Source organism: Stomoxys calcitrans, chromosome 3 (genome assembly GCF_963082655.1).
Source record: "Stomoxys calcitrans chromosome 3, idStoCalc2.1, whole genome shotgun sequence".
NCBI lineage: Eukaryota > Metazoa > Arthropoda > Insecta > Diptera > Muscidae > Stomoxys > Stomoxys calcitrans.
The window spans coordinates 81691670-81707804 of record NC_081554.1 but is presented as its reverse complement, the minus strand read 5'-3'; the positions used below and the strand labels follow the sequence as shown (position 1 = coordinate 81707804).

General features: G+C 39.1%; 1 protein-coding gene across 1 annotated transcript in view; it reads left to right on the top strand.

Moving 5' to 3' along the window:
* Nucleotides 1-206: 206 nt before the first annotated feature.
* Nucleotides 207-16135, top strand: part of LOC106084945 (CD109 antigen) — a 35853-nt gene continuing 19924 nt past the window's right edge. Inside the window, exons 1-2 of the mRNA XM_013248928.2 lie at nt 207-343; nt 10817-12382. Coding sequence (XP_013104382.2) covers nt 279-343; nt 10817-12382 — 1631 coding nt within the window. The 5' untranslated portion in view covers nt 207-278. The remainder of the gene's footprint in view (nt 344-10816; nt 12383-16135) is intronic.

The following is a 16135-nucleotide window of genomic DNA, read 5'->3' as shown; positions in this document are numbered from 1 at the left end:
TAAACAATTATTAAATTCTATATAAACGCATGTTGTTAAAGTAAAACAAACCGAATCTCTTATCTACCTATTCTAAGAATCTCCTATTCGAAGATACTCCTAACGAGGAATCTACTAAATATTCAAACTTATATATTGCATTTCCATTCCCATTAAATATGTATGCAATGGAGGTTGTATAGGCCTAAGTGATAACAAATTCTCAGTCTAGCATTTAGTTTAAGTCGAGCCAGGGTTGGAACAAGTCAGAGAAAGCTGTGAAAGTGAAAGGTGATAAAATGAAACAATTCATTTGTTTCATTTTTGTGATTTGGGGTTTTTCCATATCGGTTAACGCAAATGGGTAAGTATACTCAATATACAAGGTTTAGATTTGGACTTAATTGTTGGCTAAGTTCCAATTGTTTTTTTTTCTATCTTATGTTTATAAGCTCCAAGCTTGAAATCAGAGGATCAGGAAAATCGCTATAATATTAAAAAGGTCAGCTCGTAAAAAATATGTTTTCGTCATTTGGCTTTTTTACCTCAAAATATTATCTGTAGACAGGATTAAATATACAAATTTTTTAGCCCCCTGGCATCTAAAGTCGAAATAGAGAATAAACCCCCGCCACTGCTGAAGGAAGGAGATATAAAGATTTTGTTATTCCGTTTGTAACACATCAAAATATCCTTTACCGATTCTATAAAGTGTACGTATTCTATGTCGTGAAAAATGAAAAACAACCCAGCCATGTCCCTCCGACTGTCCGTCTGTTTGCTATTGAAATCAGTGTTTAAAGCATAAGATATATGCTTAAACTTTGCACATATATCTTTTTATACCCTCCACCATAGGATGGGGGTATAAATATTTCGTCATTCTGTTTGTAACACCTCGAAATATGCATCTAAGACCCCATTAAGTATATATATTCTTGATCGTTATGTCATTTTAAGTCGATCTAGCCATGTCTGTCCGTCTGGCCGTCCGTCCGTCTGGCCGTCCGTCCGTCTGTCTGTCTGTCGAAAGCACGCAAACTTTCGAAGGAGTAAAGCTAGCCGCTTGAAATTTTGCACAAATACTTTTTATTAGTGTAGGTCGGTTGGTATTGTAAATGGGCAAAATCGGTCCATATTTTGATTTAGCTGCCATATAAACCGATCTAGGGTCTTGACTTCTTGAGCCACTAGAGGGCACAATTCTTATCCAATTTTATTGAAAATCTGCACGTTGTGTTTTGGTAGCACTTTAAACAACTACGCTAAGTATGCTTTTAAATCGGTTCATGCTTTGATATAGCTGCCATATAAACCGATCTTGGATCTTGACTTCTTGAGCCTCTAGAGGGCGTAATTCTCTCCCAATTTACCTGAAATTTTGCTCGTAGTGTTTTCGTATCACTTGCAACAACTGTGCTAAGTATGATTGAAATCGGTTCATAATCTGGTATAGCTGTCATATAAACCGATCTTGGGCCTTGACTTCTTGAACGTCTAGAGGGCGCAATTCTCATCCGATTTAATTGAAATTTTGCACGTAATGTTTTGGTAGCACTTCCAACAACTACGCTAAGTATGCTTTTAAATCGGTTCATGTTTTGATATAGCTGCTATATAAACCGATCTTGGATCTTGACTTCTTGAGCCTCTAGAGGGCGTAATTCTCTCCCGATTTACCTGAAATTTCCACGTAGTGTTTTGGTATCACTTTCAACAACTGTGCTAAGTATAATTCAAATCGGTTCATAATCTGGTATAGCTGTCATATAAACCGATCTTGGATCTTGATTTCTTGAGCGAATAGAGCGCGCAATTCTTATCCGATTTAGCTGAAATTTTGCGTGAGGTGTTTTGTTATGACTTCCAATAACTGTGCTAAGTATGGTGTAAATAGGTATAGAACCTGATATAGCTGCCATATAAACCGATCTGGGATATTGACTTCTTGAACCCCTAGAGAGCGCAATTCTCATACAATTTGGCTGAAATTTCGCATGAGGTGTTTTGTTGCGACTTCCAATAACTGTGCGAAGTATGGCGTAAATCGGTACATAACCTGATATAGCTGCCATACAAACCGATCTGGGATCTTGACTTCTTGAACCCCTAGAGACTTTTGTACAACTGGTCTGAATCGATCAAAGCTTGATACAGCTCCCATATAAACGTATCTCCCGATCTTGCTTTTTGAGCCACTACAAGACGCTATTCTTATCCGAATGAACTGAAATATTACACAATGGTTTCTACAATGTTCAGCATTCATTTATGGTCCGAATCGGGCTATAACTTGATATAGCTCCAATAGCATAACAGTTCTTATTCAATATTCTATGTTTGTCTAAAAAGAGATACCGCGCATAGAACTCGACAAATGCGATCAATGGTGGAGGGTATATAAGATTCGGCCCGGTCGAACTTAGCACGCTCTTGCTTATTTTTACCTACCACCGAAGGTATATACATTTTGTCAATCCGTTTGCGACACATCGAAATATCCATTTCCGACCCTTTAAAGTATATATGGATGCCCAAAAATGAATTGCGGAGTTTTTTAAAGAAAGTAAATGCATTTTTAATAAAACTTAGAATGAACTTTAATCAAATATACTTTTTTTCTAAAGCAAGCTAACAGTAACAGCTGATAACTGACAGAAGAAAGAATGCAATTACAGAGTCACAAGCTGTGAAAAAATTTGTCAACGCCGACTATATGAAAAATCCGCAATTACTTTTTGGGCAACCCAATATATTCTTGATCAACATAAAAATCTACGACTATCTAGCCATGTCCGTCCGTCTGTAGGTTGAAAATACACTACAGTCTTTAAAATTTGAGATATTGAGCTGTAACTTTGCACAGATTCTTTTTATGTTCATATGCAGGTTATGGTTGAAGATGGGCTTTAACGGACTTTATCTTAATATAGCCCCCATATAGACAGGTCTCCCGATTTAAGGTCTTAGGCCCATAAAAATCACATTTATTATCCGATCTTGCTTAAATTTGAGACAGTGAGTTTTTTTAGGCCACTTGACATCCTTCTTCAATTTGGCCCCGACAGAGCCAGTTTTGGCTAAAGCTGCCATATTGACCGATTTCTCGATTTAATGTCTGGGGCCCATAGAGGGCGCATTTTTTGTCCGATATCGCCGAAACTTAGGACTGTGAGTAGTGTTAAGCCCTTCAACATCCTTCTCCAATTTTGCTCAAATCGGTTCAGATTTGGATATAGCTGCCATATAGACCGATCTCTCGATATAAAGTCTTAGACCCGTAAAAGGCGCATTAATTATCCGATTTCTCCTGAAATTCGAAACAGTGAGTTGTGTTAGGCCCCACGACATCCTTCTTCAATTTGGCCCCGATCGGCCCAGAATAGGATATAGCTGCCATATAGACCGATCTCTGCATTTAAAGTCTTGGCCCCATAGAAGGTGATTTAAAGTTTTGGGCCCATAAAAGGCGCATTTATTGTCCGATGTCGTCGAAATTTGGGACAGTTAGTTGTGTTGGGCCCTTCGACATACTTCATCAATTTGGCCCAGATCGGTTTAGATTTGGATATAGTTTCCATTTAGACCGATCTCTCGATTTAAAGTCTTGGCCCCATTAAAGGCGCATTTATATCCGCTTTCGCTGAAATTTGACACAGTTACTTATGTTAAGCTTTTTGACATCCGTATACTTTATGGTTCAGAACGGTCTATATTTGGATATAGCTACCAAAAAAGCCAATATTTTGTTCTACAAAATTGAACAATGACTCGTACTTATTAGACCACTCAATGTAATTCGACACTTACATTTGGGCCAAATCGGATCATATTTCGATATAGCTGCTATGGAGACATAAATTATCCATTTTCATTGGATTATGACCAAAGGTGGTTTACGTATATACCCGAGGTGGTGGGTATCCAAAGTTCGGCCCGGCTGAACTTAACTTGTTTTCTTTTTTGTTTGTAGACGGAGTATGTTTCAAGGTGGGCTATCGAGTGTAAGGCCAATAAAAACAGTGATTATTATCCGATTTGGAAAAAATTAGGTCCAGTGAGTTGTGTTAGACTCCTTGATATTCATGCCGACTTTAGTCTAAATCGAAAAATATTAAGATATAGCTGACGAGTCAAGATTTTGTGCCACCTTTTGCCTTGACTATTCCCATGAGTTGATAAAATACGAGTTGCAGCTGCACGAATGTAATCTGCCGCTATTTTTTCATGTTCCCGTACAATGGCTATCTTCAGCTCATCCATACTGGATTGGTATTACCTTGCCACTGGGTAGCCACTGTGTGGTCAAAATGGTTAGAGAGTCAATATTTTTTAGGTTCCTTTCACTGGAGTCTCATATTGTACTAAGACCGTTTAGTATATGCCTACACTCAGCCAAGTTTGTTATTCAAAACAGCAGTATTTGTCTGCTGAAAATGGCTGCTGTTTCAGAAAACATTGGGCTGTTGTATTAACAAACATTTCGATCAGCTAAATCAGCAAACAAAATCTGCTGTTTTAAGTACATAAATCTGCTGAAAACAAATTCTATGCTATTTTAAAACCCTGCACCATAGGATGGGGATATACTAATTTCATCATTCTGTTTGTAATTCCTCGAAATATTCGTCTAGTATTCCATAAAGTATATACTATATATTCTTGACATTTTATGTCGATCTTGCCATGTCCATCCGTCTGTCTACCGAAAGTACGCTAACTTTCAAAGGAGTAAAGCTAGCCGCTTGAAATTAGAATTGCGCCCTCTTGAAGCTCAAGAAATCTAACCGGGAGATCGGATTTTATGGCGACTATACCAGGTTAGAGACAGATTTGGATCATATTTGGCGCAGTTGTTGGAAGTCATAACAAAACTACATATACAAAATTTCAACCAAATTGGATAACTATTGCTCCCTCTAGAGGCTCAAGAAGTCGGTTTATTTGGCATCTATATCAGGTTATGAACTGATTTAGACCATACTTAACACTGTTGTTGGAAGTCATGATAAAAATTTCAGCCAAATCGGATAAGAATTGCGCACTGTAGAAGCTTAAGAAGTCAAGACCCATTATCGGTTTATAGGGCAGCTATATCAAATCATGAACCGATTTGGCACATTTACAACACCACCTGAACTACACTAGTAAGAACTTTTTGAGCAAGCTTTTGTCCATGCGCCTAGCTTTACTCCTTCTAAAGTTAGCGGGATTTCGAAAGACAGACGGACGGACATGGCTAAATCGACTTAGAAGTTCAAGACGATCAGGAATATATATACTTTGTTGGGTCTCAGATCAATATTTCGATGTGTTACAAACGGAACGACGAAATTAGTATACCCTCATCATATGGTGGAGGGTATAAAAAAGGTAATGAAGTCATTATTGAAAAACCCGTCTCGACTCATAAATACCATATCCGATACAATAGTTTTAAAGTCCAACATGTCCCTTCCTTTTAGTTCCCTGTAGTTCCACTTCTTGTCCATTAGAGTGGTTTTGTGGCTTGCCCCCAGATACTTGTCCCCAAATTTGGAAATCAAATTCATTCTTGTCCTTGTTTGTATATTCCATATTGTACCAGACTTCATATCTGTTTAAAGTGCACTTGCACTTTTATTAGATTCATTCTCTACTCCTGATTCTATTTCCGAATATCTTTCCTTTAAGTCACGTATCTTTCCTAACAGTCTACATTTCCGTTTGAGTCTTTAGGAGGAGGGGAGGACCTCCTGAGAAGTGGCGGCAAACTTTGATATCAGATTTTTAAACTACTCCCAAATAGCTTTCATTTGAGTCCCATATTGTCCACATCGGTGAAGCGGTCGGCCACTATGATTCTTGGCCCTAAATGTTGATCTAAATTTCCTATTCTACTACTTCAATATATTAATGCATATCCTGGCAAAATCAATCTGAAATAACTCTAAACTTTATCAATAAAAAACGTACTAAGTTAGGCCGGGCCAACCATGGATTCTGCTCTACAACCAAATTTCTACCAAAACAGGCAAAACTTGAAGCTTCTAGGGGCCGTAGAAGGCTTATCGGTGTATAGGTTGAAGACCGATTGGGACAATACTTATCGGATAACATGGATTTTAGGGGTTCAAGATGTCAAGGCAGGTTTATATGGGATCTCTATCAGGTTATAACAAACTCAAATCGGGTGATCGGTTCGAATGGGAGCTATCGTTGATAGTCATAACGGAACACTATGTATACAATTTCAGCTTAATCGAATACCAAATAAAGCTTCTAGTGGCTTAAGACATCAAATATGAGAGCAATATCAGGTTATAGACCGATTCGGACCATACTTGGCACGATCGTCGAAAGGCGTAACAGAGCACTACAGGAATAATTTTTGCTCAATCGGATAATAATTAAGGCTTCTAGGGGCTCAAGACGTCATCTTGAAGCACCACTTTATATTGGAGCTATATCCAAATCTGAACCGTTGGGGTTTGCCATCTCAACGATCAACATCGATATTAGGTTAGGTTAGGTTGAAAAGAGGGAGCGGATAATTATCCGCCCCATGCCACTATAGGCATACTCCAACGTCTCATCATCTTCCTCACATGTCCTACACATGTCCTACACATGCTATCACTTGCCGCACCGATTATGTGCGTAAGATTGAGTTTAAATGATCTTACGATACTACGCCAGATACTGGCAAAGATCCAAACAAGTAAAAGCCTGCTAAATTCGACCGGGCCGAATCTTGACAACCCAACACCATGGATTCTGATAAAAATGTTTGCCAACTATTGTAAATCTAGTTGAAGGGCATTATTTTATTCTACAATTCATACCAAACTTCTGTCAAATCAGCAAATTAATATAGGAGCTATATCAGGTAATAGGCCGATTTGGAGCGTATTTGGCACAGTTTTTGGCAGTCGTAACAGAACACCACATGCAAAATTTCAGCCATATCGAACAAATACTGCATCTTGTAAGGACCTAAGAAGTCAAATCGGGAGATCGGTTTATATGGGAGCTATATCAGGTTATAGACTGATTTTGGCCGTATTTGGAGCAGTTATTAGAAGTCGTAACAGAACATTACATGCCAAATCGGACAAAAATTGAGGCTTGTAAGGGCTCAGGAAGTCAAATCGAGAGATCGGTTTATATGGAAGCTAAATCATGATATAAATCAATTAATACCGCAATTAGCACAGTTGTTGGTCATAACAGAACAATACATGTAAAATTTCAGCCAAATCGGACAAAAATAGCGGCTTCCAGGGGCTCGAGAAGTAAAATCTGGTGATCGGTTTATACGGGAGCTATATCTAAATGTGAACCGATATGTTTGTCGGTTTGTTTGTTTATTCCGTATAGACTTAAAAGCGGCTGAACCGATTACCTTGAAATTTTCACAGATTGTTTAGGTTGGTCTGGAAGGAAACATAGGCTATGTAATTTTTTGATATCGGGAGGGGGCGCCCCAGCCCCAAAACCCTTAAAATTGGTTTATTTGACGATCATGACAATATGGGACTCAAATAAAAGGTATTCGAGAGTAGATTACGAATATGGTCAAGAAGAAGAAATATGCTTTATAATTTGTTAATATCGTAAGGGGACGGACCTCCCCGCTACCCCAAAAATACCACCCAAAATCACAAGTGGACCGATAAAGACAATATGGATATCAAATGAAAGGTATTAAAGAGTAGAATGCGAATATGGTATTAAAAATTGGGTTCAAGTACCCAGGAAGTCGCACTAATCCCAAAATGTCTAAAAACAGAAAAATTGGTGTCCATATCAAAATGGGGCTTAAATGAAAGGTATTCGTGAATAGATAACGAATCTGGCATACAAAATCAGATCGAAGTGTAGGGGGTCACCCCACCCCCCAAAAACTCCCCAGTGGGCATATGACCCATCGTGACTATATGCGACTCGGTTTGTTTGTTTGTTCTGTAGAATAAAAAAAAGGAAACATAGGTTATATAATTTTTAGATATCGGATGGTGGCTGACCCACTCCCTTACATCAAAAACGCCACCCAAATCGAAAAGAGGACTGATGAGGCACAATATGGGTATCAAATTAAAGGTATTGGCGACTAGAAAATGAAAATCATATTAAATTTTGGGTCCAAGTACTAAGCGGGCCGTCCCAACCCAAAAACTCCTCTTAATGGAAATATTCGACGTTCCTATTAATATGGGACTCAAATGAAAAGTATCCGGCCGTAGATTACAAATATGGCATATAAAATTTGGTCCATGTAATGAGAGGTCGTCTCACCCCTAAATAAACCCAAATGGGCATATCAGCCGACCATGGCTATATGGGATTCAAACGAAAGATATTTGGGAGTAGATTAAAAATATGACATTAAAATTTGCGTTCAAGTCAAGGTGGCTCTTTTCCTCCTAAAAATACGTCGAATAGATTAATTTATCCATTATGGCAATATGGGACGAATTTGATATCCAATTTTGGGGGTACGCACCCAATCACCTCTTAAACTGAACTTTATTTCTGACTATAGCAATATGGAGCTCAAATCAACGGTATTTGGGAGTAAAGAACGAATTTGAAATCTATTTTTAGAGCAAAGTGGCCAGTGGCCTCCCCAGCCCCAAAACACCCTCCAAACGCTTCATACTTACCGACCATGACAAAATGGGGTTCAAAGTAGAGGGATTTGGGATTGGACACAAATTTGATATCCATATTTGAATCGAAATGTCACCCCTAAAAAGCACTTTTTTCTACCCTAATTTCAAAAATACCAGATCTCGGAGATTGTAGAGCCATGTGTTTAGGGAGCCGCCCCACCCCAAATTACCTCCCTATTATATAAAAGCTATTTGGGTGGATATTTATTGATTTTCGGGAAATTTATGTTCATTTTCGGGACAGAGACCTTGGGGTCCATCCCACCATTAAACACAACTTATTTATTGATCATGCCATTATGGGACTCATACGAAATGTTTCGGAAACTAGAGCACGAATCTTATATTTACTTTGATGACCAAGTGACCACCCTCGAAATACCCCTAAACCCGAAATATTTACCAATACAGTAATATGAGGCTCAAAAAGCATTTGGGAATAGAGTAAAAATTTGCCCGGAACCAAGCAGGGGCAAACTTTTCATACATCAATGAGTGCTGTTCGATTCAAGTTGAGTCTATCAACGATAAGGGACCTTTTTTATAGCCAAGTCCGTACGATTTGCTGCAGTGCGACACCACTTTGGGGAGAATTTTTTACATGACCGTGCATGGTTGGTACCTCGCAAATGTCACCAGCATTAAGAGGGGATAACCACCGCTTTTAATTTTGTCCGAAGTTCCGCCAGGATTCGAACGCAGCCGTTCAGCGTCATAGGCGGACATAGACTACAGTAGCAAGATATCCACATTCTGGGCGAAGTGTCCCCACTCTAAATAGATATTAAAGAGTGAAAGAAGGCTAGTTGATACTAAATACCTGTGCAAAATTTCAAGCTGCTTGCTTTACGCATTCGACTTCTATCGTGACTTCAATAGACGGACGGACGGACAAGGCTAGATCGACTCAGAACGTCGAGAGGATCAAGAATTTATATACTTAATGGGGTCTTAGACGAATATTTCGAGATGTTACAAACGGAATGACTAGATTAGTATACCCCATCCTATGGTGGTGGGTACAAAAATACAAGATTGTTCACTTCCATTACCGATACCTTAACCGCCTAAACAAAATAAGAACATAATAGCAGTAATCCTACAAAAGAAAAATGAGGCAGCAGAACCTGACACATTGTCAGCTGAGCTATGCCACAGCATTATGGGACGATCAGGAATATATCGACTCAGAATTTAATAGCGATCAAGTATATAAAGTGTGATTTGTAAGCTATTATCGTTTTGACAACATTGTCAAAACACACACGTTTCGTGTTTTGTTTCACTGTCAAACATCTTCAATTTGGGTATAATTTAACCATGAATCGTCTAACAAACGAACAACCCTTGGAATTTATTGAATTTTATTATCCAAATGCGTGCTCTGTTAAGAAACATCATCGCATGCTTCTCTTCTTCAGCGATGAAGTTAATTTTTGTCTCAATGGTTATGGAAATAAGCAGAATTGTCGATTTTGGAGTCAAGATAGGCCAGAAACATTGCAAGAGCTACCAATGCATCCAGAAAATGTCTCAGTTGGTGCGGTTTATGGGCTGATGGCATCATTGGACCGTACTTCTTTAAAGATGATGTGAATGGTGAGCGATTTCCAACTTTTTTTACTCAAAATGCAAGAGTTTGACTTGCAGCACTTGTGGTTTCAACAATACGGTACCACATGCCACACAGCACGCGGTAACAATGGACTTATTGAGAGTATATTTTATTTTACATTCGGGATCGGTCAATTGATCGCCTAGATCGTGCGATTTAATGCCTTTAGACTATTTTTTGTGGGGCTATGTTGAAGCTCATGTCTATACAGACAAACCAGTTTCAATTGACGCATTGGAAGACAACATTTACGATACCAAAATTGGACTAAGCGGATGGACCATTTGAGGCGCAGTCACGGTCAACATTTGCATGAAATAATCTTCAAACATTAAATTATATGGACCGCACTATCGATTCAAATAAAGATGTCATGAAATTTTCTAAATTTTATCTGTTTTTTTTTTGAAAAACTTTCCTAAAAATCACCCTTTATATACTTTATGGGATCACAGATCAATATTTCCAGGTGTTACAAACGGAATGACTACATAAGCTCAAGAGTCTACGTTTAAGCAAGTTACCATTCCGTAATAATGTATTTTTCTTTTCCTTCTTCATATTTAAGGTACTACACTATTGTGGCGCCCGGCAGCATACAATCTGACACCGAATATGCAGTCACTGTATCTTTACACAATAATCCCGAACCAGCCACAATAAAGGTGGGCATAACAGGACCGTCCTATAATGAATCGAAAACCATAGAACTCTCTGCCTACACTGCTGAAACACTCAAGTTTAATGTTCCCTCTTTGGTAGAGGGCACCTATGAGTTGCAAACCGAAGGTATGAGTGGAATTATCTTTAAACGATTTTCGAATTTAACGTTCAGCAAGCCGGAGCGCCATATTTACTTACAAACGGATAAAGCTCTATACAAGCCGGGCGAATTGGTTAAATATAGAGTTGTAGTCTTGGACTCAGATGGTAAGCCGCTCAAAACCAATAATGATCTGGCAGTGCGCATTTATGACAGTGCCCATAATGTAATCCAAGAGTTGAAGGAGTTGCAATTTACCAAAGGTGTATACAGCGGCAAGTTCAAATTGTCCGAACAACCTGTGATGGGCGATTGGACCATAGAGGTACTCAATGTAAAGGAACGGCAACTTCAGTTGCAAAACAAACCCTCCTTGCCAGCAACTGTACAGGGCGGGCAATTTATGCCAAGCATGCAATATGCACATCCCGGGCAATATGTGCCAGGCATGCAAAATGCGCGTCCCATGCAAGTTTTTCCAGGCATGCAAGGTCCATATCCTAGACAATTTGTGCCGGGCACACAGGTTACACATACCTATGCTGGTAGAAAAGCCTTCAAAAATTTTGAGGTAGCCAAGTATGTGTTGCCCAAATTTAGTGTGGAAATCGAAGCGGATGAAAAAATTGCCATACTTGACAAGACTTTTAAGGTTACAGTACGTGCGAAATACACCCATGGTCAACCTGTTCAGGGCAATACAACTATAACAGCGTCCTTTGTGCACCAAACGCATTTTGACAACAGTTTGCCGGCAGCCCAAAAGACAGTAGAAATATATGGCAAAGCAGACGTTGAATTTGATTTAAATCAGGATCTAGCTATGGATCAATTTATACCTCGGATCAAAATCATAGCAACTGTGACAGAAGGGCATACTGGTTTGCAACAGAACACCTCAACCATTATAAATTTGCACCAAGCACGCTACACAATTGATGTGGATATGAAAGACAAGAAATTTGTAACCAATATACCATTTGAAATAAAGGCTATTATCAAAAAACTCAATGGATCACCGGTGACAAATGCAAAATCTACTGCAAAACTTATTCTCAAACGAGACTCACATGACATAAATGGATTAATCTTCGAAGCAGATGTAGATACAAAAGGTATGGCGGTTTTCAAGATTAAAATTGGTTGGCCTATGTCCTATAACTCCATAAAGGTTATATACGAGGAGAAGGAACACACCACATATGGTTTCAGAGTTGAAAGACCTGCGGAACCAGAAGTCAAAGAAACAGTTATTAAACCATCTGCGGTGTCTACTCCTAAAACATATTATCCATCGCAAGGAGTATATGTACATCCACATCCGTCAATAGAACGTGTTGGACCACTGAAGGTTACCATTCAAAAACTAGAGTAAGTATTTCTTGATATGTATCTTAAAATTTAGAAAAGTATAAAACAAATTTTAAAGCCATTTCGGAGTAATTTCTATCAAGTAATTAGAACACAAAAACCGCCCTAGACTGTCGCAGATCTCTCAACGAGATGGCTGAACAGTTCAAAATTCACCTGTTGTGGGTGCCGGGCCCCAGAGATATTCCAGGGAATCGTAAAGCAGGCGAGCTTGAGAGACTAGGAACTACCTTACACACTCCAGGGACAGTGAAATCTGTGGGTATGCCTCTAGCGATATGTAAGCTAAGTTTTCAGGACCAGGCCCGAATGATAGATGGTCACAAAGAGGGTACTGTGAGCATTCCAAAACTATGTGGCCTCATCAAGTTGTGAGGAGGTCTACTGCGTTGCTGTCATTGGCTAGTACAGACGTCTCAGTCATTGTGTCCGTCATGACAGGTCACTGTCTAATTGGAAAAGATGCTGACAGATTGCAGGTTGCCAGCAACGATTTTTGCAGAAGCTGTCCCATCGAGCAAGAAGAGACTATAGAACACCTTTTGTGTGTGTGTGTGTGTGTCCCGCACAAGCAGTTAGAAGGTTTAGGTTCTCATTTCTTTGAGACCATACTTGGCACAGCTATTCGTCGTAACAAAACACACCGTTCCAAATTTCAGCCAAATTGGTGGACAATTGAGGCTATTAGGGGCTCAAGAAGTATTATCGATGGATCGATTTATATTGTGGCTATATCAATTTATGAACCTATCTGGGCGAGATTTTGTATGTGTGTATTTTGCGTAAAAATTTAAGCCAAATCGGATAAAATTAAAGGCTACCAGGGGCTCAAGAAGTCAATTTAGGAGATAGCTTTAAATGGAGGGCAATATCAGTATATAGAACGATTCGGATCATACATAGCACGTATGCTAGTCAGACAAAAAATGGAAGTCCTTGTATTAAATCTCCTTGTCCTTGTATCAAATCCTAGGGGCTCTTAAATTCAAAACCGGAGATCTAAATCTTAACCGATATCCATGCAAGGTATTTTTCGTAAAAATTTAAACTAAATTTCGAAATATGACAGGCCGGCGGGGGAACCAGGCATCACTTTATCTGCTTTTGACTCTCCGGCATCGCCACCTACGGAGCTCCAACGATTGTTGAGGAAATCAAAACAGACAGGAAATGAGGGATAGTACCAACTTTAATAATAATTCGTGGGGTAGTACCAACATTAATAAGAGGTGCCAAGCCTTGGCAGAATTCTTGAATACTAACGACGTAATAACACGTAATATTGGTAACACCGCTACCTTTGTTAATAGGACTAGGTGGGAGGTTTTAGATCTAACATACTTACTTTACTTTAATTGGCTACGACAGAATATTTCTTCCACTAGCCGAACGTAGAATAGCGTTCCAAGCGCCTCGATCTTCTGCGCTCATTCTAAAATCTCTGACACCAAGTTTCGAGGTGTCTCCCACAACTTGATCTTTCCATCGGCCTTTTGGTCTTCCCGGTTTGCGTGTACCACCGTGTTTGCCTTCAAAAGACTGCTTTGCTGGAGCTTCTTCATCTATTCTGACAACATGACCTAGCCAACGCAGCCGTTGTATTGGGTTGCCCAAGAAGTAATTGCGGATTTTTCATATAGTCGGCGTTGACAAATTTTTCCACAGCTTGTGACTCTGTAATTGCATTCTTTCTTCTGCCAGTTACCAGCTGTTACTTTTAGCTTGATTTAGAAAAAAAGTGTAAAAAAAGTATATTTGATTAAAGTTCATTCTAAGTTTTATTAAAAATGCATTTACTTTCTTTTAAAAAATCCGCAATTACTTTTTGGGCAACCCAATAATTCGTGGGGTAGTACCAACATTAACAAGTAAAAGCGTGCTAAGTTCGGCCGGGGCGAATCTTATATACCCTCCACCATGGATCGCATTTGTCGAGATCTTTTTCCGGCATCTCTTCTTAGGCAAAAAAATGATAAAAGAAAAGATTCAGACCATAATAAACACGCATGTTGATGGTCATGAGAGCATCCGTCGTACAAAATTGCAGGTAAATCGGATAACAATTGCGACCTCTAGAGGCTCAAGAAGTTAAGATCCAAGAACGGTTTATATGGCAGCTATATCAGGTTATGGACCAATTTGAGCCATACTTCAAACAGTTGTTGGATATCATACCAAAACACGTCGTGCAAAATTTCATTCCAATCGGATAAGAATTGCGCACTCTAGAGGCTCAAGAAGTCAAGACCCAAGATCGGTTTATATGGCAGCTATATCAAAACATGGACCGATTTAAACCATACTTGGCACAGTTGTTGGATATCATAACAAACAACGTCGCGCAATATTTCATTCCAATCGGATAAGAACTGCGCACTATAGAGGCTCAAGAGGTCATGATCCAAGGTCGGTTTATATGACAGCTATATCAGGTTATGGACCGATTTGAACCATACTTGGCACAGCTGTTAGATATCATAACAAAACACGTCGTGCAAAACTTCATTCTAATCGGATAAGAATTTCGTCTTCTAGTGGCTCAAGAAGTCAAGACCCAAGAACGGTTTATATGACAGCTATATCAGGTTATGGACCGATTTAAACCATACTTGGCACAGTTATTGGATATCATAACAAACAACGTCGCGCAAAATTTCATTCCAATCGGATAAGAACTGCGCACTATAGAGGCTCAAGAGGTCATGATCCAAGGTCGGTTTATATGACAGCAATATCAGGTTATGGACCGATTTGAACCATACTTGGCACAGTTGTTGGATATCATAATAAAACACGTTGTGCAAAATTTCATTCTAATCGGATAAGAATTGCGTCTTCTAGAGGCTCAAGAAGTCAAGGCCCAAGATCGGTTTATATGGCAGCTATATCAAAACATGGACCGATATGGCCCATTTACAATACCAACCGACCTACACTAATAAGAAGTATTTGTGCAAAATTTCAAGCGGCTAGCTTTACTGCTTCGGAAGTTTGCGTGCTTTCGACAGACAGACGGACGGACGGAAGGACATGGCTAGATCGACATAAAATGTCGCGACGATCAAGAATATATATACTTTATGGGGTCTCAGACGAATATTTCGAGTAGTTACAAACAGAATGACGAAATTAGTATACCCCCCATCCTATGGTGGAGGGTATAATAAGAGGTGCCAAGCCTTGGCAGAATTCTTGAATACTAACGATTTAATAACACTTAATATTGGTAACACCGCTACCTTTGTTAATAGGACTAGGTGGGAGGTTTTAGATCTAACAATATGTTCGAAAAATCTAATCGATAAGGTTCAGGGTTGAAGGGTCTCCAAGAAGCATTCCTTCTCAGAACATCGCTACATTAGGATAAGAGTAGCATGGCCAGCGCCGAATCTTATAAGCTTCCGTAATAAGTTGAAATAAGTTGACCAACGCGCCAAAATTTGGAAGACTATTCAGAAGAAGACTTGGACAAGATAATTTAGATTGTCCAAGAATAGAAGACATTGACGCAAATGGCAACAGGATTACGACCGCACTAGTGCAGTATTTCGAATATAGAAGTCATCCAAGAAAAACTCTCTATTCCTAAACCCTCTCTATTTTTAAAGACTGTAGCGTGATTTCAACAGACAGACGGACGGACATGGCTAAATTGTCTTAGATTTTTACGCTGATCAAGAGTATATATACTTTATAGGTTTGGAAATGGATATTTTGATGTGTTGCAAACTGAATGACAAAATGAATATATCC